We start from the raw sequence: 24,815 nt of genomic DNA on the forward strand, positions 1-24,815 counted from the left end.
CCACATCTCCCGCACCTCATCCCTCACACCCCGTCCACGCAATAAGAACCAACAAAGAATCCCCCTCGTCCTCACGTACCACCCCACCAACCTCCGGATCCAACGCATCATCCTCCGACACTTCCGCCATCTGCAATCCGACCCCACCACCAAAGACATCTTTCCCTCCCCACCCTTATCTGCTTTCCGGAGGGACAACTCTCTCCGTGACTCCCTTGTCTGCTCCACACTCCCCTCCAGCTCCACCACACCCGGCACTTTTCCCTGCAACCGCAGGAAGTGCTACACCTGCCCCCATACCTCCTCCCTCACCCACATCCCAGGCCCCAAGAAGACTTTCCACATCAAGCAGATGTTCACCTGCACATCTGCCAATGTGGTATACTGCATCCGCTGTACCCGGTGTGGCCTCCTCTACATCGGGGAAACCAAGCGGAGGCTCGGGGACCGCTTTGCAGAACACCTACGCTCGGTTCGCAATAAACAACTGCACCTCCCAGTCGCGAACCATTTCAACTCCCCCTCCCATTCCTCAGACGACATGTCCATCCTGGGTCTCCTGCAGTGCCACAACGATGCCACCCGAAGGTTGCAGGAACAGCAACTCATATTCCGCTTGGGAACCCTGCAGCCCAATGGTATCAATGTGGATTTCACAAGTTTCAAAATCTCCCCTCCCCCTACCGCATCCCAAAACCAGTCCAGCTCGTCCCTGCCTCCCTAACCTGTTCTTCCTCCCACCTATCCCCTCCTCCCACCTCAAGCCGCACCTCCATCTCCTACCGACCAACCTCATCCCGCCCCCTTGACCTGTCCATCCTCCCTGGACTGACCTATCCCCTTCCTAACTCCCTACCTACACTCACCTTTACTGGCTCCATCCCCGCCTCTTCGACCTGTTTCCTCTCCACCTATCCTCTCCTCTATCCGCCTCCCACTCTCTCCCTATTTATTTCGGAACCCCCTTCCCCTCCCCCTTTTCTGATGAAGGGTCTCGGCCCGAAACGTCAGCCTCTCTGCTCCTATGATGCTGCTTGGCCTGCTGTGTTCATCCAGCCCTGCACCTTGTTGTCTCATAAAAAAATTCACACCAGCTTTCAAAGAAAATTACACCTTCAATAATTATTTGCTACATAACCTTATTCCTCAAAATCCTTCCTCACATTGGTCTCATAGTTCAAATAATTTAAATCAGGTTATATTTATTTCATGATCGTAACAGAAAATAAACAAAGGAACATATTCCTTTTCTTACTTAGGTAGATATCCAGCCTCTGGATGATACTGTGCCTGCAAAGTTCTCAAATTTAAGTTACCCATTTATCTATCATCAGTTAACCTGAGCTACCGGTACAAAGGGATGGAACCAATATATTTTATATATACTTAAAATATAATTATTTCAAATACGTATTTTAACAAACATACATATACACTGATATCTAAAACATTTCAGAACCAACATACATCACCATTTTACAACTATCCAAATATGGTATATTCAAATCTTTTCAACACTCTGACTGTGATAGAGTGCATTTCAGGACCACACTTCCCAGCATATTTTCTATACATTCATTTTTGCAGTAATATGACAGCCTTTCTTTTTTAAAAATCAAATATCTTTAAAATACATCTGGCAGCAATGTTAATGTTTATTAACTCAAGAACCACATTTGCTAAAACTTTCCAGTAATTAAAATGATTAGTTTTAATACGTGAATACAACTTTTTGCTCTTGATATCCACATGTGCCTATTGCTTCAGTTCCTTTATAATACTTTTAATACAAGTGAAAGCAGTGGAATTGTAGTCTGACAATAACCATAAAGTGTGGGTGTCCATTAGCTCAGTTGGTTAAGCAGTTGGACAGAAAGGCAGAACAGTGCCAACACAGTTTTAGCGGAGGTGGCTCATGTAGGGCTGTCTTTTCTTAGTCCAAGCTTAACGTGAAGAGGTTCCTAAGGTCCCTCATGGACTATGCCAATTACCTTAACACTTTAATATGTGCATTAAACTGAAGTGCCAAAAGATCTGCTTATTTAGCTTACTTTCCACGGGAAGCTGTGCTCGAAATGTTAGATCATTAAAAAAAGGCAAAATGATTATCATTAGAACTCCATAATTATTTGTACCAACACAACGCTTCATAAAAATATGTTCTTACATGTCACAGTTAACACCGAAATAGCACTAAACAGATGGTGCGAAAATCTCTGGATACCTTACTCGTTAAAATGTATTAAACTATTTAAATTGCCACTTTAAACATGTCACTAAATCCTTCTTATAATTATCAGTTTTAAAAGGAATTAGTCAAGTTAAATCGATTTTTAAAAGTATGGCTTTGTCACAAAGTTGAAATATTTCCAAACTCGCAAATTATTTGTTGCTTTATGGGATGTATATTAAACTTCCTGGTTAATGTCTATTTTACCTGAAGCAAGTTCAGTACATGGCTTCTACAAATATCTCTCCAGTTCTTTCCCCTCTACCTTTTCAACCACTTAGAGATATGTCTCTTCAGGTTAACAGAGGGGAAATGCCATTTGGAACTATGCTATAATACAAGAATAAAGTCAGCAATTTATTGTATTCACTGTTTAGAGGTTATTTCAGTTTTGAAAGAAAGCTGATTTTCTTTTCAAGTATGAATCACCTTCTCTCTTGGCCCTTGTATGGAACAAGAGATTCAATTAGAATCTGTTTCGGGCAAGATGGTGGCATTTCCTGCTGGAGAGTCAGCGGAGAATGCAGTCCCACCAATGTCGTACCCTGCAGCCATTTAACATTCTGAGGAACGTGAGCTGGATGGAGGAGAAACTTCTGCCCCCATCTTCAGAGACTACCTGGCCATCTGATAGTGTTGGTGGGATGACAGAGCTGGCAAGCCTCTCAGGATCTGGGCAGGCAGTACCACTGTGATCAGGGTAGGTGCTGTGGGAATTGAGTGGAAGCCCAGAGTAAGGGAAGAGGGAGGGAGGGAGGGAGGTAGAGAGGTAGAGGTCACAATGGCAAGGCCATATGTGAAGACAGGACGTGGTGGGGGCACAATGGACCAGGACAGGAAGTGTGCCCCATGTGGAAGAGATAGATACTGCCTGTCCCTGCATTTCCTGCCCGAGGCTCGAGCAGCATTAACTGCCAGCCTTCCTCCCACTGCCACCCTGTCTCCGAATTCCTGCCATTGGCTGAAAATTTGTGGCCATGTAGAAAGCCACAGAAGAGGCTCTCAGTTTTGATGGGGGTGGGTGGGTCAGCAAAACTGTGGACAAATTTGACGACAGGTGAGAGGGCTGTGGGAAGGTCACTTGTGGAATTGTATCAGCCCTTCACCTGCAAAGGTGACAATAGGCGATTGTTAAATTTAGTCCTATATACGAAGCGCGGGTAAAAGGTTTTAATCGTGTGTGGACTTCATCAAAATATTTTAGAAAGACAAGAGGTTTAGAGACTTACTCTTGACGCCTTGCCACCTATGTACATACTTGAGACAAAAAGGACGTAAATGTGCTGCACCCAATAGCATTAAATAAAACAGAAATAGAAAGAATAGTTTGTGCATCCATTTCAACACATTATTGCAGAAACGGAAAAAAGATCCTTTGCTCTAAATATTCATAAGAATTTGCTTTTAAGCTGCAGCACTCTATGCTTTCCATCTCATTAATTACTGTACTACATTGCCTGGAGTGAAGCATTTGTCTGAACAGCAGCTTGTTGAAGGTTTTTATAATTTAGATGGTAATGAACTTCTCAACTCAGCTTGGTACACTCTTTGCTGAATGCAGCAACACTGTAGCGCCCATGAAGTCAGCACCAGCAATCTGCAACAACTTGAGACGCTAAGAAATTGTCATTGGTTGAAGGAAGGTGGCACTTCAAATGTGCTTGAAAATATTCTACCATTTATTTGTGAAAGTCACATTTGCAGATTAAGAATTCATTAAAATAACAATTGTGTTGTTTTACATACACAGTTCTTCTATACAACTGCCTAACAAAGAAGTCTAGAGTCTGTAATTATTCTGTTCTTGCCACGTGCACGTCTACATTCATCTTCTGGCTCATCTATTATCATTGCCTTTTGCCTTCCAACATCCACCAGCCATTTAATCTCTTACCTCATGTATCACTGCTGTTCCCTTTTGCTCTTTCATTCCCTTCCCCATTTCCCTGCCTCTATTGTGCTGAAGCCTGATCAGTTTCTAACATCTTCCAGTTCTGATGAATTGGCATGAAGCTGAAATGCTAACCCTGTTTCTCTCTTCACATGTGCTGCTTGACCTATTGACAAGTTCCAAGATTCAGTATTTTAATTCTTGAGTGCTTCTTTTTGGCCTAATGGCAAACAATCTAACTAAGAACATTTGATACTGAACATATTTTCAGACATACGTAGATACATACACACATTATTCAAACTGAAAGATCACTCACTGTTGATGCTGGCCTTTTACTTTGAGATATTTTTATGTCATACCCTTAGACTGATCTCATCAGCCACAGTAACCACATATTGCAAGTTGTATTGTGTTGGATCAATATCCATTGATTACAGAAAGGTCTAAAATTACATTCTGTCATCAATTGCATTAAAACACGGAGCGCCAGTTACATTCAAACACTGAGTCAACTAATAGCGGCACTGAATGACTCTCATCACAACAGTACTTAAAACAGAGAAAGCTTAAGAGCGTGTGAATATTTGTTGAAATTTGAATTACTGCACATCATGTTGCATGGTGAGTTACCTATTTCACTGTCCAGTTCCTCTGTGTGTACCCCTTCTTCTCCAAGGCAAATGCACCCAGCAAGGACAGAAGAAAGTAACAGAAGAGAATTTAGCTAAAAATCAAAGTGATACCAACAAGCAAAGACCCCATTCCCAACAGCAGTAGCTCCACCCAAGCAATTAAGAAAATAATCAGGAAACACAAAAACAATCCATAAATCCCAGATTTTCTGAAGAAACGTCCAGCACACCACACCATTAAATTGCTATGTCCATTTCTGATTGCCCTGTGAGGGATTTAAGGAAGAGCCATATAACATTACAAAAACAGCATTTTTTAATTATACAATTCTTTCAATGATACATAGTTGGCACTGGTTTGAAAAAAAGGTTATGCCACAATTTTCTTTGTTTTTAATGAACGTAAGCAAATACAAAAAAAAACTTGCAGAACCAAGGTGAACCTTGCAAATGAGGGCAAGTTACCAAATGGAAAGAGCAATAAAATACTGCAGCTTTAAAATGACTGCAAAGTACAGACATAATCCAAGAAATGAATTCCAAGAGCAAATGCCTAAGAACATGACCACATGATAGACAGATCTCATTTCATGCTGTTTTATTTTCAAAGTCATTAAGTCACTCAAAGGTCAGGAATTCATATACTTACATTTACATAGCATACGTCATGACCTCAGGACATCACAAACAGCTTTAAAGACAATGAAGTATTTTTGAACTGTAGTCGCTGTTGAAGCGTAGGAAACATGGCAACCAGTGATAATGTTTTTGAGAAGACTTTAGCTCGGATTGTGGCTGGTATTGTTGATTTGTTTACCAGGCTGGTAGGTTGGTAAACAAATCAACAACCCCAGCCAGTGATAATAGGCAGATAATGTGTGGTTGTGATATTGATTGAGGGTTAAATATCAGCCAGAAAATTGTGGGGACAGCTTTTCTTTAGAATAATGCCATGGGGTATTTACATAGATGTGGCAAGGTAGTCAGTTCTCCATTTAATCTCACAACCTAAAGAGTACATCTCTGGAGTGCAGTAATCCCTCAGTTTGGATGCCAGCCTAGAGTTTTGGGAACAGGACATGAACCAATCTTCTGATTCACAGACAAGACTTCTACCATCTGATCCAAGGCTTACATGCAACTACAATCAATGGTTTCAATAGAAATAAAGATATTTTAAAGTCAAAACTGAAAGAACTGTGGATGTGTAATTAAAACAGAAGTTGCCGGAAAAGCTCAGCAAGTCTGGCAGCATCTATGATGAAGAAAAGCAGAGTTAACGTTTCGGGTCTGGTGACCCTTCCTCAGAACATTAACGCTGATTTTTTCTTCACAGATGCTGCCAGGCCTGCTGAGCTTCTCCAGCAACTTCAGTTCTTCTTCTATATTTTAAAGTCACTTTGATTAGGTCAGTAATGATTGAAAATCGATAAAGTTCCAAATTGTGTGCGTTAAAGTAATTATGTAAGCTTCCAGAACATTCACATTCTATTTTCTGAGAACGCTGACAGGTTTTGGAAGTGATGAGTGGGTTGATAGTGCCAAAATATCTTTATGAATAGCAGCACAGATAAACATTGCAATGAAACACTTAGACTAGAAAACAATCTTTTAAACCAAAAAGGTACACAATCCACTTCTTCACGAAATATTTTATTTGAACTGACATTCCACTTATAATTAAAGGAACTGACTATTTAGAGCAGCTAATTGAGTCCATTGCTGGAGTGAGAAAAGATATTTGAAATATGTTTTCTATCAGAAATCAACTGTGCTTTGTCGCAATGTGTAAACTTTTCTAACCAATGAGTTTGGAATGATTACATTCCACTTACCATCATCTTCACATTCTTCGAGTGGTTTTGGCTGCTTGCTCAGGCACCTTGGGTCAAGCCATGATGTAGTCTTTGTATTGTGGCTACAAAACAATAATATATTTAAGTATGCACATGCGTGCTCCAAAATCTCTCAAGAGCTTTAACTGCAATATCAAGACCTGTGTCAACAACGCCTGCTGAATAATATTTTTCAAAACAACACCTCCAATTCAATTCATGCATCTTTTTAAACTGAGCGAATCCAAATAATGCAGAACACAGTGGTAAAGTTTTACAACATAACACAAATTCACAAATAGGTAAAATAATTTAAGTAGTTTTCAGTCAAGCTCTATTAAAGAGCATGTTTAGTCTCAGCTCAATTAACTAAAATTGTCAGGATTGCACAATTATATCAGGCCCACAGAAGCATATAACTATTGGAAACTTTTAATACAGTTTCTTCAATGCACTGACACGTGTAGTGAATTTTGACCTGGAAACAATACAGTAAGGAAAAAAATGATACTTTTTTGAAAAAAAATCTGTTTTTACGAATGTTCGAAAATCAATTAGGAGTTTGCATTAATTGTAAGGAGATCACTTGTGATTTGCTTGGTAATAGAAAATACTGGTCTGTAGGAGCTGGCAAGCCTTGACCTAAAAGCAATACAAACCCTTAACCTAGGAGAAGCACCAAGAATGGAAGTTCAGAACTAAGCCATGTGGCACAGACAGAATTAAGAAGTGCAGACACAAAGGACGGGTGCATAGAGCAGAGCTGGAGCACGTACGGCTTGATTCAAGCACAAATAGAATGGAGACAAAGGTGGAAAAAGAGGATCACAGATAGATCATGACAAAAATCAAATCATTCTCAGGAAGATATCAGTTTATTTTGTTTGACTGAAATGGAGGAAGCAGCTCTGGGGAGCTGGCTAAAAAGGGTTTAAAACACGGAGAGCTGTTTAAATAGCTCAGAGGATTTAAATAGCTAGCTCTTTTCCCTGAAGTGGCCATATCATAAAGCCAGCGCATTATTTACTGGTTGGTTGAAAAAGAACTCCAGCAAGACACAGTGTTAGGATAGACATGACCCGAGGGAGAGAGGGTTCCAAAAGGGTGCTGTGCTGATGATAATTGTGCCTGTGAAACTCAGATGAAAGCTGTGGATGTATGGAGCTCCTGAACTACCCCGCATGAAATAGATAAGGCATGCTTGCCTTTAATCAGTCAGTGCATTGAGTATAAAAGTTGGCATCACAAGTTGCAACTGTGTAAGACATTGCTTGGACCACATTTGGAGAACCACGTGCAGTTCTGGTTGCCACACTATAGGAAAGATATGGAGGCTTTAGCGAGGATGCAGATGAAGTTCACCAGGATGTTGCACGGATTGGGGTGAATTAGCAATAACGGGAGGTTGGACAAACTTGGATTGTTTTCACTAGAGCAGAGGCTGCGGGGTGGGCGGGGGTACCCTGATAGAAATATATAAAATTATGAGGGGCACAGATAAGGTGGAAAGTTGGTGTCTCTTTCCAAGGCGGCAAAAAGTGAAGTGGCAGGTTTAAAGGAAATGTGCAAGAAATTTTATTTTTACACACACAGAAGGTAGTAGGTGCCTGGAACATGCTGCCAGGGGAGGTGGCAGTAGCAGATACTATAGTAAAGTTTAAGGGGCATTTAGACAGGCACATGAACAGGCAGGGAATAGAGGGTATGGAGCATGCGAGGCAGCTGGGTTTAATTTAGAATAGTATCATGGTCAGCAAAGAGATGGTGGGCTGAAGGGCCTGTTTCACTGTGGAGTTTTGTCACCATACAATGCCATACATGCTGTAGGAAAACATTTGGTAGTTGCTCTGAGACATTTCTTTGTTGTATCAACTACTTAAAATGAAATTCACCTTTTTTGTTTGAAGAATTCATTATTAACACAAAAGAACTAATGCAAATTAAAGTATGAGCTGCCAAAAAAAAAGGACATTTATTGGTAATTTCTTGAATTGATGGTCATTTGGTCATTTTGGTTTGTCTGCCTCATTACATTAGTAACATTGTTCTTCTGAGGAAAAAGAAAGCAGGGGGTTTGTTTTGAATTACTGCTGTAGAAGGAATAAGAAATACTTTGAAATGAATTACAGCAGATTTTGAAAGAAGCCAAATAGACCAGGAGAAACAAGACAGATGGTAGTTACTACCTGTTTACAGCAGAAAAACAAAATGAGTTCATGGTGACAAGAATCTAACCAATGCTAACAGTAGCCTAAAGAGAAAAATGATGTGAATGTGTTGTCAGAAGCTTAGCTCAGGAACAACTGCCGAGACAGAGATGCAAATTGTCTGGTTCAATCTCAGGAAGATGCCAGGTAGAGGGATGTAGCTGGTGCCAAGGAACAATGTACGTGGCAGGATTGAAGACAATGGTTTTACTCTTCCCATCATTTCACTGGAAGAGAATTTCTCTCATTAAATGTTGGATTTTTGATGAATAGTCTGATCATTTAGAGGCTGAGGTAATGAAGAGGTGGTGGTGTCGAGTTAGGTCCTGATGACACCAAGCTCTATGCGGAATGGCATGAAACATTTAAAAGGGTGACAGTCACAGAAATTTGGGTATACTTATAAAAGGAACTGAAGTTAACAAGCACGTATGAGAAGCAAATAGAAAAGAAACTGGCATTTTGGCATTTATTACAAGGGGATTGATGTACAGGAATAAATAAGTGTTGTTACGATTTTACAGGACTTCGATCAAACTACAGCTGGAATACTGTACACAATTTTGGTTTCCATACTTACGCTGGAGTCAACAGTATGAAGATTCACTAGATTGGCCCTCTCGTAAGAATATTGTTTGATGATGATAAGCTGAGTAAATTGCGCCTATATTCTTTGCAGTTTTGAAGGATGAGAGTTGATCTAATTGATCATTTAAGATTATGGAAGAGCTGGACAGAGTAGATAATGAGGTTATGTTTCCCCGACAGGGGAATCTAAATCAAGACACAGTTTTTGAATAAAGAATTGATCATTTAGGAGTGAGATGAGAAATTTCTTCACTCAAAGAGTTGTGATTCTTTGGAACTCTCAAGCCCAGAGGGTTGCTGATGTTCGATATATACAAGGCTGAGACTGGAAGATTATTGGTCTCCCAGGGAATCAAATGACAGGAAGAGCAGATCAGAAGGTGAACTTGAAGCTCAAGATTAGCTGGGAATCATACTGAATGGCAGAGCAGGCTCTATAGGTTGTAGAATTTTTCTCCCGTTCGTCTTATCGTTTTAATGAACCTATAGTCCCCAGGTTCAGAACCAAGACTGCTATCATGGCATAAAAATGAACACAGATGAATTTTGGTACAACATTACTTTCAATTTTCCCAAACTGAGGCTGTCCACGAGCTTTGAACTACAAGCATTCTTATGCCAACAATCTTCCAAATCAACACATCAAAATAATGACAATTGATAAATCGTTTTATGGCCAATGCAAACGCGCTTAATTTCTCCCCAAATCACCAAAGTACCAATTTCAAATGAATAAAACTTATAATTCTTCACAGACTTATGGCTCACTCATTTGTAAAATACTAAGTGAAGTTCCAATAAAAACTAAACTCACTCAATAAAGTAGACTTCCCCATTTTCAGTAAATGCCATTTCCAAGTTGTCAGGCAAAGGGCCAAGGTCGTCTGTTGGGAGATTAGAATTTTGTATTGGTTGCTGAAGCAGCTCGGCACTCGGGATACTGGAGCTATTGAGGTTGTGAGACTGAGGTGCCTCTTCTTTGGGGGCGTGACTGTTTTGTTCGTCTTGCTCACTGGAATCTAAAAAACAAGCCGAATATTAATGTCAGAGGAGATTATGCATTCTAACTGTTTAATTTAGAATTCTAAAATAGTTGAGGGTAAGGTGCCAGAGCATGTAAATATTCACCAGACCGAAAAAGCAGTAAATGCTTCATGTTTAAATACAAAGCAGCAAGAGGAATACATATTCAACATGGTGTCTACAAACGAAGTCACTATCATTGAACTGACTCAATATTTTTCTATTTCTACTCCAGTCTATTAACAAATACACTGACCATTGTAATCATTTAAATGCATTGTTCTGGATTTTGAAGTAGTTGTGATTGCAATACCATCAGCACTCAGTGGCATTGCTCCACTGAACTGGCAGCAGTTCTGGAATTTGCACAGGTTAATGGGGAACTGCAGGATTGACGATCAGTGATTTTTTTTTGTTTTTCTAAAGGAAGTACAGTTGAGGTTTCTCCAGATTTCAACTGATTGGAAATAACTGAACTGACTAGAATTTCCCTATTATACTGTTAGTCTTGTTATAAAAATGCTTGAATAAGTCACATCTCTTTGAATGTGGGTTTCTTGCAACATAATAATCACAAATATTGCTAAACAGTTTCATTGGACGTGGAGTAATTCTATATTTGCTGAATGGCAAGATTTTTCATTATGGTAAAATATTGCACATGGATGTGTGTTCTGTCCATTTACTCTATTCATAAAACATTTTTTTAAAAGTTAAAGTGAAAGGATTGAGTGGATTTTATTAGAGATAGTAGGAACTGCAGATGCTGGAGAATCCGAGACAACAAGGTGCAGGGCTGGATGAACACAGCAGGCCAAGCAGCATCATAGGAGCAGAATTTTATTTCCTGATTCAGTGTCTTCAAGAATACTGCAATGCATTGTCCTGCTGCTTATCCAGCTTGAGGAGATCAATATTGCTGGGTACCTGGATGTCTCCCTGACTCAGACATTGGAAACAAAGTGACATCAGGTGAAGTGAAGTCCATGCCACAGAGATGACCAGATCATGTAGAAAGCTTTCATCAAGATCAGTGGCACAAACCATTAGTTTATCACTTGCAAACAATAAAATTCAGCTTATTAAACAAATCAAGAGTCTGACAGTTCATAAAAGAATCTCCAACATGAAAATTGATCCATTATCTCAGAGATAGTGTTTTTAGTGAGACAGATTTTCCATGACCTTTATTTTGTGCAATGTTTGATAATTATGTGGCAATCAACAACTTATCTGCATCCCCTAATTCAATTTGATGGTAATTTCTAATGATAAATAAGACATCACAGAAAATATTCAAAACAATATAGATCATCATGGATAGAAACCTCCCTCCTGATGAACAATGAAAAAATACCTAGACCGTCATTTTGAGAAATAATTCCCACAGCAAAATGTACAACATGGGACTCAAGATTATATGCAACACTTTCCATTAAAAAAGTCATAATTCTCATCTTATTCACAAAGAGATCAGTTTAATTGTTGATCTCCTCTTTAATTTGGCCAACAGTACTGGCAACAGATTTCCATGTATAAACAAAATGAAATAATCAATTGTAAAGAGCACATGTTGTGCTGTAATGCAGCTTTAATGCCAAATAATTCTGTAATATACTGACAATCTTGAGTATTGTTCAACTTTTCATAAACATTTCCAATCAGGAATGGTGGCCTTAACAGATCACTGAAAGAGGTGTATTGATGTAACAGCTTATCACATCTCCATGAAATCTCAAAGGACTTCAGATTACAGTGAATAGCTTTAAAATGTTGCACCATGTACACAAACACACTAGTCATTTTGCAAACAGTTGGATTCCAAAGTTAGCATGAAATAAATGATGACAAATCTATTTTTTGTTTTCTTGCCTGAGGAACATAGGCCTCTCTTGCTTCTTTAGATAATGCAATGGGATTTTTAATTTCAAATCATTTGCTAGAAGAGCCAGAAAAGTCCCCAGCTTGAAATATTATCTGAAGAATGCCTTGTTTTCACATCACCAATCACTTGATATATGTATAGCACAAGCTAATATTAACATTGCAAAAACTAAAATTTATACAGCCCACTTAACGCAGGTTCTTCAAAAGGAACATTAACAATGAAATAAACACCAAACCAATAAGGGAACAATTAGGAGCACTGACCAAGATTTCAGTCAAAGAGGCCAATTTTAAGGTGGAATTCACATGATGAATAATGGCAGAAAGTTAAGGAAACAGTTCATGACTCACAGCAAAGATATATTCCAGTGAGGAAGAAAAATTCTAGGAACAGGATAAACTAACCATGGTTTACCTCGACAAGTTAAGGATGGTATGAAATTGAAAGGAAAATATAGCAAAAAATGGTGGTAAATCAATGATTGGGAAAGATGTAAAAACCAAAAGATGACAAGAAAAACTATGAGGGAGAAAAAGACTTTGAATGTGACTTGGCAAGTAATATTAAAATGGACAGTAAGAGCTTCTTTAAAGAGGAAGAATGAAGCCAAAGTCTATACAAGACCCTCAGAGATAAAGACCAAAAGAACTGCAGATGCTGTAAATCAGGAACAAAAACAAAGTTGCTGGAGAAGTTCAGCAGGTCTGGCAGCATCGGTGAAGGAAAAAAACAGACTTAATGTTTCTTCCTCAGAATAGTTCTGAGGAACGGTCACTGGACCCGAAACGTTAACTCTGTTTTTTCCTTCACCGATGCTGCCAGACCTGCTGAGCTTCTCCAGCAACTTTGTTTTTGTTACTCAGAGATAAAAGGTTGGGTAAATAATAACGAGGAACCAGAAAATGGCAAAGGGAGTTAAAGAAATACTTTGCATCAGTCATCAAGGGAGAAAATACTAACACTATTCCAAAAATACTAAAAATCAACAGGCAAAGGAAGGGAGAGGAAATTAAAAAAAACTGCCAATACAGACTATGTCTAACCACTGGCTACGAAGGATTCTCTCTCCTTTGTCTAAAGTTCCAGTGGATGTCCACAACCTAGCTTTGTACTAGCTCATTGGTCCAGTGGTGTGATTCTTGCTTCGGGTAGATTTGAGATTGTGAGGGGTCCCCGGGTTTAATTCCTGGATGGGTCCTTGTTATCTTTGGGGCAGCTCAGTGGTTAGCACTGTTGCCTCAGCGCCAGGGACCTGGGTTCAATTCCAGCCTTGGGAGACTGCCTGTGTGGAGTTTGCACATTCTCTCAGCATCTGCGTGGGTTTCCTCCAGGTGCTCCAGTTTCCTCCCACCGTCCAAAGATGTTGTGGTTAGATGGATTGGCCATGCTAAATTGCCCATAGTGTCGAGGGTGGGACCCTTTTCGGAGGGTTGGTATGGATTCGACGGGTTGAATGGCCTGCTTCCACATTCAAGACACTCCAGAGATGGCCAGATCTTCTACCTCCACCCTGCCCGCACCCCCAACCCTTAGAAGTTGAAGCTGAGGAGGATGCATTGGCACCCTGGCTTAGACCATCCCAGACAGATGCCTGACCATAGCCAATGCCTTGTACTGCACTGGACAAGGCTGCCCTTGACTTATTGTGACCCACTTACTGACAGTTGTCTCTACAACTTTGCATATGTTGCAAGCAGCCATGTCTCAATGTGTTTGCTGCAGCGCACATGTTGTAGAGGTGAGACTGACATAGTATGGCGCTGTACAGCATGATGTACACCCCCAGAGTGAGAGATGCTGACCACCAAGGCAAGCTACCTGGTTGAGTGGCTGTACTATTTGGCAAGACAAGGCAAAGCAGGTAGATGCTAAGTGAGAGGGTGCTGAGACAGTAAGCAAACTTGTCCAGTTGTGAACCAGTGCCTGTCTGTTCAAATCACTGCCCTCGCAGCAGTCTTTCAATGCTAGTTGTCCGAACATGCTGTATTGCAGCTCTGTGTTTCGTGAGCAGCCTGCAAGTGGGCTGAAGGGGAGCAATGATGATTGTGAGTGGTTGGCAAATGTCAGATGCTGCTTCAAGCTGAGCAACATGGAGGCTTCTCATAGCGAGCGACAAGTTAAAGTCACCAGGTTCCCAATCCAACTTTTATGTCGAGAATTCTTGATGTCAAATTTGTTTTGGTGCAGGAGAATACATAAGGCTGAATATTAATGGAGGCAGTCCAGAAAAGGCTCACTTAGTTGATGCTCTTATTCCGACAGGCTGAGTAAGTTGGGCTCGTACTCACTGGACTTTAGGAGAGGCAACCATATTGAAACACAAAATTATTGAAGGACTTAACAGGGTAGATGTGGAAAGGTTGTTTCCTCTTGTGTGAGAATCTAGGAACAGAGGGCATAACCACAAAATAAAAAAAGTGTGCCTCATTTATGGTAGAGATGAAGAAAAAGTTATCAACTCAGAGGACGGTGAATCTGTAGAATTCTTTATCACAGAGTGCAAGAGAGGCTGGGCTGCATAACTATATTCACGGCTAATTATAAGGGAATCAAGGATTGTCGGGTTAAAAACCAGGAAAGTGGAGTTGAGGATAATAATATCAGCCATGATCTCCCTGAATGCAGAGCAGACTTCATGGGCCTACTACTGCTCCTATGTCTCATGGTTTTTAAGGAGAGTCTTAAAGGATAGGAGAAAGACATGGTGAAGCAGTCAGGTTTAAATTGGGAATTTCAGACTGTGGGGCATAAAGTTACTGAAGGTAAAGTCACCAATTGTGTAGTGAATGGAAAGGTGGTGCACGAGCATCAGAAGTTTGTGGAATGGAAGTTTGGGAGGGTGGGGGTGGTGGTGGTTAAGGCTGGAGAAGGCTAGAGAGATTGCTGGGGCAAGATGGAAATATAACAAAAAATATGAGAATTTTAAATTTCAGATGCTGGGCCAAGCAGGAACTACAGATAAGTCCTTGGGACTTGGTATGGGATCAGGTAAGGATATTAGAGTTTTGGAAGAGCAATATTTTACAGAAGTTGAAAGATGGACAGGAGGGCAATGGTATATTTAAGCACAAGGTGACCAAAGAATTTCAGCACTGCATGAGATGAAGCAGTGGTAGAGGTGATGATGCCAAAAGTAAATCTATGCAGTTTGTGCAAATGGAAAGAAAGTAGGATTAGACGCTCAGCTGGGAGGTGAGGGGGCTGTCTAGGTTACCAGCAGTCTGGTTGAGCTCGATTTAGTTCACAGGGAAGGGGTGAAGCCTCTGGCAAGGGTGTAGAGTTGTGACAGGGGCCAAAAATAAAAATCCTTTTGGGATTTGTCAATTCTTAGTTATAGAAAATGGTGATTCGTATGAAATGGGGTGTCTAGCAAACAGTCCAACAGCAAAGGGGCGATGGTGAAACATGTGAAGGCTGACCCTGTGCCTGCAGATGAATAAGCCAAGAGCCAGCCTGTTAATGACGGATCAAGGATGGAATCTAAGGAGAACTATAGAGGGAATGGTACAAAAGCAAATCAGGAAGATAACTTGAGCAATAAGTAAGAAGAATACCAATCTGATAACTGTACACCGTTTTTCCCTTTCTATAAAAGTATCACAAAGTTAGCTCTATATTATGCTTTATCACGTGAACATCATATATTTGTTTCTTCATTCCATCTTGTTCTAGATATGTGAAGTGAGCTTTTACATACTAAATTATTATTGAGATGTGTTTTATTTCTGACTTGGTGCTGAGATAAGCTGGTAGCTGACAGTTTACCTGTAAAACTGCTATTCATTTCAGGGTTTTCCTCATCGTCTTCATTTTCCAGCTGCTCTATTCCAGCGTTTTGCATATCATTGTAGGATTTGCTTCGTTTTGGAGTCGGCTTTGTGCCAGCCTGAGGACTTCGCAGAGCATCACTGGTAATTACTTCCCCACTGAGTGGCTGGCTTGGAGGTTTGGGTGTTCCATAATAGTTACCTAGGTAACAAGAACAAATTTACATGCTAAATTCAAAAATAGAAAACATTTGTTAAGAGCTGAACTTGCATTTTTAAACACTCTGAACAGCTTTGAAATCGTTATTCTTTCCTTCTTTTAATCAAAAGGGACACCAGCTTTGTCCACATGGATACTGATAGAGGTGCACATCCATCTAATTCACAACATTTGCTGCTCACTTGTTTAACACGTGATTTTCTCTCTGGTTTCCACCAAAAAACAAATTTACATTTCATTTATTCACAAGAATACTATTGACTGGGCTTTGCAGTTAGTGATGAAGCAGTGATATTCACAACTAACTTTGAAGTAAGATGCCTACAAAGACCTCGCGATCTGTGTAAATGAACTTCTTTCCTGACAGCAGTTTACATCTGCTGCCAAGTCAAAAGTGCCATTTTAGAGTGTGCCACAATGTTGATTTACATGGACCATCTTCAGATATTTTTAAAAAGAAAACTGTAAATGAGCAAGAAGACTGTCTTAAAATGGCCGACAAGTGACTAATTTCTAGAAAACTCTGAAGCGGTTTAATAGGAGACTTTCTGGGCACTTCCTCTATGGAGCTTAACACTTCCTGTTGATGGAACTCTTTGCAAAATCTGTGAACAACAAACATTTCTGGTCAGGAACCATTAAACACCAAGGTATCCTCGTTCTTAACAGACCTAAATTAGCTCTCTGTCAGGAACTACCCAGCTTCAGCCAAGACATCTATGAAATGGCCCAAACTGGAACTGAAAAGCTTTCTTCCAAGCTATGGATACTTCTTTAAGCCAAAGACAAACTTCAGAATCTCTTATGTGAAAGCTCAATGCATTACACTGTTTACTTTGTTCACTCAAACCTTTTCAACATACGCAAAGGTTTATATCTCTCTTTGAAGTCTCTTGCTAAAACGGTGTTTTAAAAGAAATCACCATTGCTACAAGTTAATCATTAAAATCACTTCCAATGCAAAAATGAAAACCCAGATGCCACTAGCTTAAATCCAAATACTAAATCACAGACCTTACATCACAACTCCTCCCGATGAAAATTGAAAATGTTCATTCATGTTCATTACTCATTAGTTACAGTAGGAACATATTGACACTAAACATACAATGAGCTACACAGCATACATATTTTATATTTGTTCATGGGCACTACTTATTTCAAAGTCTTTCATATGTATTCTTGATAAAGCATCTGTTAGAATATGTTTTCTCCCCAATGAGCACGAACAATTTTCATATTATACAGTTGGAGAATTAAACTCCACCAAAACATTCAAATGTTCTTGTCCCACATTTTTTCTCAAAGTAAATCAAATATTATGGTCTATACCATAAAATACCAGTTTCTCCCATGTTGTTTCTGATCCACATTTCAAAATGTTGCAGAATCAGCAAAAGATTCAATGTCATCTGCTCCACTGTGGAATATTTTTGCTGACAATGTACACAGTTTCTTTGAAAAGTATATGACAGGTTGTTCAAGCCCATCTCATCACCTTGCAGTCAAACAGACCCTGAAGCCTCAACAGCCATTTGAATGGTTTCGTATAATTTGCCCTGGCTAAAATCAGTGCGGTTTTAGCTTTCAAATGCACTCTGACACTCTTTGGTAGTCAAATTTCTGCCTTTTTCAACAAGTTTGTAAAAGAAGCCACAACAGTGGTGAAGCTTAGAACGAAGTTGTGATAAAATGTACTCATGCAATTATAACAAAATTTCACATTTTGCTCTAGGCAGGGGGATATCCAAGACACTGCCACTTCTCTAGGTGCTACTTGGCCTTGTCCCATACTGTGGCCTAAATCAGTCACTTTACCTCAGGAAATTCATTTTTAGCCATATTTATCAACAAATGGACTTTCTGTAGCCAGAGTTCAGTCGAGTAGTGTAAATATTCTTCCCAGCTTTGGTTAAAAACGAAACTGATGAAAAGAGCACAGTTACACAATCCCTCAATGACGTTATTGGTTAATCATTGAAACATCCCACCTGTATTTTTCATTCCAAATAGCTTAACTGTGCATTGATAAAGTTCATCCAATGTCATAAAAGCCAATATGTCTTTTGTCCTGTTAACAGAGCTTGCCAATTTTTTTAGCAAGCCAATTTTAATGACAAACTGTGCATGCCCAATTTGTTCAACGCGATCATCCAGTCTCAGAATCGAATACAATTCCACTTTTGCTCACGTGTTGATTGTGAGATACTCAATATAAAATCTTTAATGAACCACTCCTTCCAGTACATCATGATAGGTGAGCTTGAGCCACTATGATTCAGTTATGAACTTAAGCTCTTCCCTCACTTGTGCTCAACTCTCTGGATTGAGTCTGTAAGGGTCTTTTTTTTAAACCAGGTAACACATCTTCCAACATTGAAAATTATGAACAGGCAAAACTTCTTTTTTCCAGCCAATTCTCACAAATTAGTTTATAAATCTGTCTTACCCTTTTTTAGTCCTCAATTGTTTTCTGGAAGATAAAACACAACGCTATCCACATTAACCAAATGAAGAAGCTGCCTGTGCCAAACTCAAATACAGTAAGAGTGGCTGGTCAGATGCCCAGAAAGAACAAAAGGAAGTTGGCTCCTCAATAAGCCCAATAATTTGGAATGAGGACGACAATCCCCTGCAAAGCAGGGAGGGACAGGGAAACCCAACTGTGCTCCCACCTGAAGGATTGTCTGGAAATGGAGACTGCCTCTATGATTCTGTGAATCTGGAACCTGTTAATCTTAATTTTAAACTGAACCACCACGGCAGCGTTTGTGCTATCAGGTCTAAGCCAGTGCTTTTTTTGTGTTCTGCAGGAAAATGAAACAAGATCACAATCACAACTATGGTCACTGTTGTGGCAGGGCCAAATCTGCTCAAAGGAGAGGATCAACTACTTGGCAGACCTCATGAGATAATGTTTAGATCTATTGATGAAGTGTCTCAGAATAATCAGCTTTGCATTAGTTCGGAAATGAGAACTGCTTGCATCCAAACTGAAACTGAACAGACAATTGAGCTTGGACTCCTAGAAGGGAGGTGATGGCCTAGTGGTATTATCATTGGACTATTAACCCCAGGTAACGTTCTGGGGATCTAGCTTCAAATCCCACTATGGCAAACGGGGGTATTTGAATTCAATTTTAAAAAAATCTAAAATTAAGAGTCAAATAATGACTATTAAACTGTTGCTGATTGTTGGAAAAACCCACCTGGTTCACTAATATCCTTTAGATTAGGGAACTTCTGTCCTTACTTGGTCTGGTCTACATGTGACTCCAGACCCACAGCAATGTGAGTGATCCTTAACAGCCGTCCGGCAATTAGGGATGAGCAATAAATTATTATGGCCTAGACAGTGACACCATCTCACAAATACAAAAAGAAATTAAATACATTCGTGTTTCCCATTGAACCTCTGTAATGTGTGAACCCAGTTACCATCATATCATTTGCCGAGACAAAGGAGACAGGCCATAATTTGTGTAGAGGGGTGGCACATTGAATTATTCTGAAATTTGGACAGCTATTGCATGTTGTAATTCACCACAGCTTATCCTTGCTTCAACTGTGGTAGGATCCACAGTGATGATCAATGATTCTGTTCATTGTCTGGGGCAGATTCTGGACTACAAAATGGACCGGCTTTAGTTAAAGCAAACAATTTTTTATAACTATGTACGCTATGAGTTGGTACCCATTTTTTAAAATGTTTCAGAGACCCAATACCTGACAGGCGCTCTAAATTGACCAAACTGCTGTTTTTGGAATTGCGGGAATGAGTCATTTGGCAAGAGACTGAGACACAAGGATCACAGCTATAAGGGATCTGACCTGAGAACAAGCATCCACTTTGTTTTGCTGTTGGTTGCAATTTCCTCTTACTAAATAACCATTTGTAGAATATGCACATTTGGTATTTAATGAAAACCAGAGCTCATGAAAGGTAAAATAAGGAGTGTAGAAAATAATGAAGACAGATCAACTGAGAACAGGAGCTGTGAAGTTACTGATATGGAATATTTGCTTTTTCCTACCTATATGTTAGGTTGTCAAATCAATCCCATGAAAATTAGACTATCTTACACATGCCTCTACAGAAAAGAAAACAAGCATGATATATTTGAAATTGAATAAACTTTAACTTAAATTGGGGATGATCTCCCCAATTAAAATGGGGTTTGTTTGTCAATTGACCAGATTGCCTCTCACCAGAACAATTGAAGAGATCTGCACAGAAGTGAGCTTGTTGCAATTTTACTTTCCCACTGATAGATTGGAAGGATGGAATGTAGGATGGAATTTGTAGTCAACCCAGTCACAGTAGAGCAAAGACCAGCACATCACAGGAGAGGAGTAAAATATACGCACAGAATGTCAGCAGCAGAACCCAGATCATCACTGGAGGGAGACTCAAATCGATCAACACAAATGAAGGATGAAAGTCACATAGCAGCATATACATGATTATATGGTGAGTACTGTACGTTCATTTCTGCTCATTAAGCCAGAGCTAAGAATCAATCACTTACTTTTAGTTAATAAACTAGATAAATGAATTAATCCAACTAAATAAGGATTTTACCAATTAAGTAAACAAACGGTTTAAATAAATGAGAGTAGGTGGTGTAGTACGTAAGAGAGTTTCTGGACAATAACCTACAATGTCCGTTTTAATGTTGTACATAATTTTGATTTGGAACTATATTGTCATTAGTTCACTGTTACTGGATCAAAATCCTGGAATTTCCTTCTTAATATCAATATACAAATAAGTGTTCTTGCAATAGAATTTTTCTTTTTTCCTGGGATGTGGGCATAAGCAGCAAGGCCAGGACATTGCCCATCCCAAGTTTGCCTTGAAACAAGTGTTTTGCTAAGCCATTTCAGAAGAATGTCAAACACACTGCTACAGGTCTGAATCACATGTAAGCCAAACCAGGTATGGTCATCAAATTTCCCTCCTGACAGACATTACATATTAAGCATGATAACCGCATCTGTGATACATGGCTGCAGCTCAAGGACATTTGAATCAAAGTTGTCAGGCTGGAGTTGGTGCTGCAGGCATTGTGACGGGAAAAGAGTTATTTGGACACCTTGATCTGAGAGGCAGCAACACCCCTAGTTTAAGAAGTACTTTAGAGGAGGCCAATGGTCAGAGGCAGGATGGTGCAGCTACAAGTCAGGCAGATATTCCAGTATAGGACACAGTGAAGGAAAACCTCAGCTACTGTCTTTATCCAGTTGAAACAAGGGTTCTGCTGGCTGTGTGGATAAGAACAAAGACTGAAGGAAGGATGGGCAAACTGGCCACTGTAACATGGTACTGGAGGGTATTCAACTGGGGTGTTGGTAATAAAAACTAACACAGCGATAGGGGATGGCATTATTCTGGGCGATACCTTCTGTTCTCTGCAGCTGAAACAGATTTCTCTTACAGAATTTTCAGAACATATCAATCAGTCTGTTATGCACCATATAGGAACCAACAATATAGAAAGAAAAAAGAATGGGGAGAGAGTTTGACAAATTGGATTTTAAATTAATAAGCAGAATCATCCTTGGATAACTATTTACGAGACAAACAAATTGGCATAGGATCTAGTTGATGATAGAATTAAATGTTTACAAAGAAAGGTGGGAGAAGGGGTTCCAATTCCTGGAAAACAAATAACAGCACTGGGGAAAAAAGGATGCACTCCATATAAAGCAGGCTGGGATCAGGATCCTGGTCAATCATATAATTGCAGTTGTGGATAGGATTTTAAACCAAAAAGCAGAAGGGACAAGGTGCAAGTGAAGAGAAATTTAGAAATGTAAAAAGGAAAGTCGAGGTAATGGGGCAATGCATTGGCTTAGATAAAACAAGCATGATGAAACAGAAAGTGACGAAAAACTTAATCACAGAGGAGTCAGTGAACAAGGTCCGTGTAAAAGAACAGTAGTTCAAAAAAAGGCTTTTTATTGAAATGGATGAAGTCTTTGTAACAAGATAAACAAATTAGCAACAAAATAGACATAAATGGGCTTGATTCTATCATTACTGAGCTATGGCTGCCAGATGATCAAAACTGGAAATTAGTATTCCAGCATACGTAACATTTCAAAAAGGCAGGAATGGAAAAGGAAGAGTGACTTTGATTATAAAAAGTGACAAGGACAGCAGTAAGAAATTATCTTGGCTCAGAAGATCAGGTGGGGGAATAAATATGGAGCTTAAGAATAGCAGGTCTGAAAATTGTAATGGAAGTAAATTATAAACCCATTTACAGTAGTTATACCATTGGACAGAACATTAAGCAATAAATACATTTAATTTGTAAAAATCAGCAAAATAATGGTCATGGGAGATTTTCATTTTTATATAAACTGCACCAAATTGGCAAAGGCAGCCTGGAAAATTAACTCAGAACACTTAACGTAGCTTCTTAGAGTAATATTTAATGGAACAGACAAAGGACAAAGGTTTGTTTCTAGCATTGCGTAATTAGACAAGATTAATAAGCGATCACATAAGAAAAGAACATCTGGGAAAAAGTAATCATACACAACTGAATTATACAGTTAGGTCAGAGTGTGCGATATTCACGTCCAAAATAAAAATCGCAAACATACATAAAGCTGATTACATCATTACATGAGAGAAGAGCTGGTTAAGACTGAATGTTTTGATAGATTAAAAGGAAATGGTGATAAATCTTAGAAGAAAGGACTTAAAATTCCATTTAAAAACACTGAAAACCCATCCATGGTTGACTAAGCAAGTTAAGTTTAGTCTTAGATTAAACAAAGAGGTTTATAATGTCATAAACAACAGTAGCAAGTTTGAAGAATGAAGAACATTTTATAGAATAATGAATAACTAAAAGATCGATTAAAAAGAGAAAATAAAGAAGGCGTATAAACTAGCCAGGAATATAAAGACAGATGGCAAGAGCTTTTACGAGTATATCAAAAAGGACATTAACTACAGTAAATGTTGGTCTCAGAGCATTCATCATCAGGAATAAATAAATGGCAGAACCATTTAAATCATATTTTGCGTGTTTGTCTTTACAGCACAATATTACAAAATACAAATTGCAGACCAGAAATTAAGATAACTATAGGCTAATAACAGTAAGGAACCAAAACCAATTGATATCAGTAACACAGCAGGCCAAGCAGCATCATAGGAGCAGAAAGGCTGACGTTTCGGGTCTAGACCCTTCATCAGAAAAGGGGGAGGGGAAGGGGGTTCTGAAATAAATAGGGAGAGAGGGGGAGCGGGTAAAAGATGGATAGAGGAGAGGATAGGTGGAGAGGAAACAGACAGGTCGAAGAGGCGGGGATGGAGCCAGTAAAGGTGAGTGTAGGTGGGGAGTTAGGGAGGGGTAGGTCAGTCCAAGGAGGACGGACAGGTCAAGGGGGCGGGATGAGGTTAGTAGGTAGGAGATGGAGGTGCGGCTTGAGGTGGGAGGCGGGGATAGGTGGGAGGAAGAACAGGTTAGGGAGGCGGGGACGAGCTGGACTGGTTTTGGGATGCGGTAGGGGGAAGGGGAGATTTTGAAGCTTGTGAAATCCACATTGATACCATTGGGCTGCAGGGTTCCCAAGTGTTCCTGCAACCTTCGGGTGGCATCGTTGTGGCACTGTAGGAGGCCCAGGATGGACATGTCGTCTGAGGAATGGGAGGGGGAGTTGAAATGGTTCGCGACTGGGAGGTGCAGTTGTTTATTGCGAACCGAGCGTAGGTGTTCTGCAAAGCGGTCCCCGAGCCTCCGCTTGGTTTCCCCGATGTAGAGGAAGCCACAACGGGTACAGCGGATACCACATTGGCAGATGTGCAGGTGAACATCTGCTTGATGTGGAAAGTCTTCTTGGGAAGCAGATAAGGGTGGGGAGGGAAAGACGTCTTTGGTGGTGGGGTCGGATTGCAGATGGCGGAAGTGTCGGAGGATGATGCGTTGGATCCGAGGTTGGTGGGGTGGTACGTGAGGACGAGGGGGATTCTTTTTTGGTTCTTATTGCGTGGACGGGGTGTGAGGGATGAGTTGCGGGAGATGTGGGAGACACGGTTGAGGGCGTTCTCGACCACTGAGCGGGGAGAAGTTACGGTCCTTGAAAAACGAGGACAACTGAGATGTACGGGAGTGGAATGCCCCACTCTCTCCGTGACTCCCTTGTCCGCTCCACACTCCCCTCCAGCCCCACCACACCCGGCACTTTTCCCTGCAACCGCAGGAAGTGCTACACCTGCCCCCATACCTCCTCCCTCACCCACATCCCAGGCCCCAAGAAGACTTTCCACATCAAGCAGATGTTCACCTGCACATCTGCCAATGTGGTATACTGCATCCGCTGTACCCGGTGTGGCTTTCTCTACATCGGGGAAACCAAGCGGAGGCTTGGGGACCGCTTTGCAGAACACCTACGCTCGGTTCGCAATAAACAACTGCACCTCCCAGTCGCAAACCATTTCAACTCCCCCTCCCATTCCTCAGACGACATGTCCATCCTGGGCCTCCTGCAGTGCCACAACGATGCCACCC

At 40.3% G+C, this 24,815-nt stretch overlaps 1 protein-coding gene across 3 annotated transcripts in view; it reads right to left on the minus strand.

The window, feature by feature from the left end:
• The window catches only part of magi1b (membrane associated guanylate kinase, WW and PDZ domain containing 1b), a 416,356-nt gene that overhangs the window by 71,240 nt on the left and 320,301 nt on the right, over window positions 1–24,815 (minus strand). For 2 of the 3 annotated variants that reach the window (XM_048606418.1, XM_048606417.1), the window contains exons 4-7: window positions 16,063–16,266; window positions 10,201–10,405; window positions 6,592–6,674; window positions 4,755–4,790 (exon numbers count right to left, since the gene is read on the minus strand). In XM_048606418.1, coding sequence (XP_048462375.1) covers window positions 4,755–4,790; window positions 6,592–6,674; window positions 10,201–10,405; window positions 16,063–16,266 — 528 coding nt within the window. The remainder of the gene's footprint in view (window positions 1–4,754; window positions 4,791–6,591; window positions 6,675–10,200; window positions 10,406–16,062; window positions 16,267–24,815) is intronic. The other variant, XM_048606419.1, reaches the window with a different exon arrangement.

This window comes from Rhincodon typus, chromosome 16, assembly GCF_021869965.1.
Source record: "Rhincodon typus isolate 14 chromosome 16, sRhiTyp1.1, whole genome shotgun sequence".
Lineage (NCBI taxonomy): Eukaryota > Metazoa > Chordata > Chondrichthyes > Orectolobiformes > Rhincodontidae > Rhincodon > Rhincodon typus.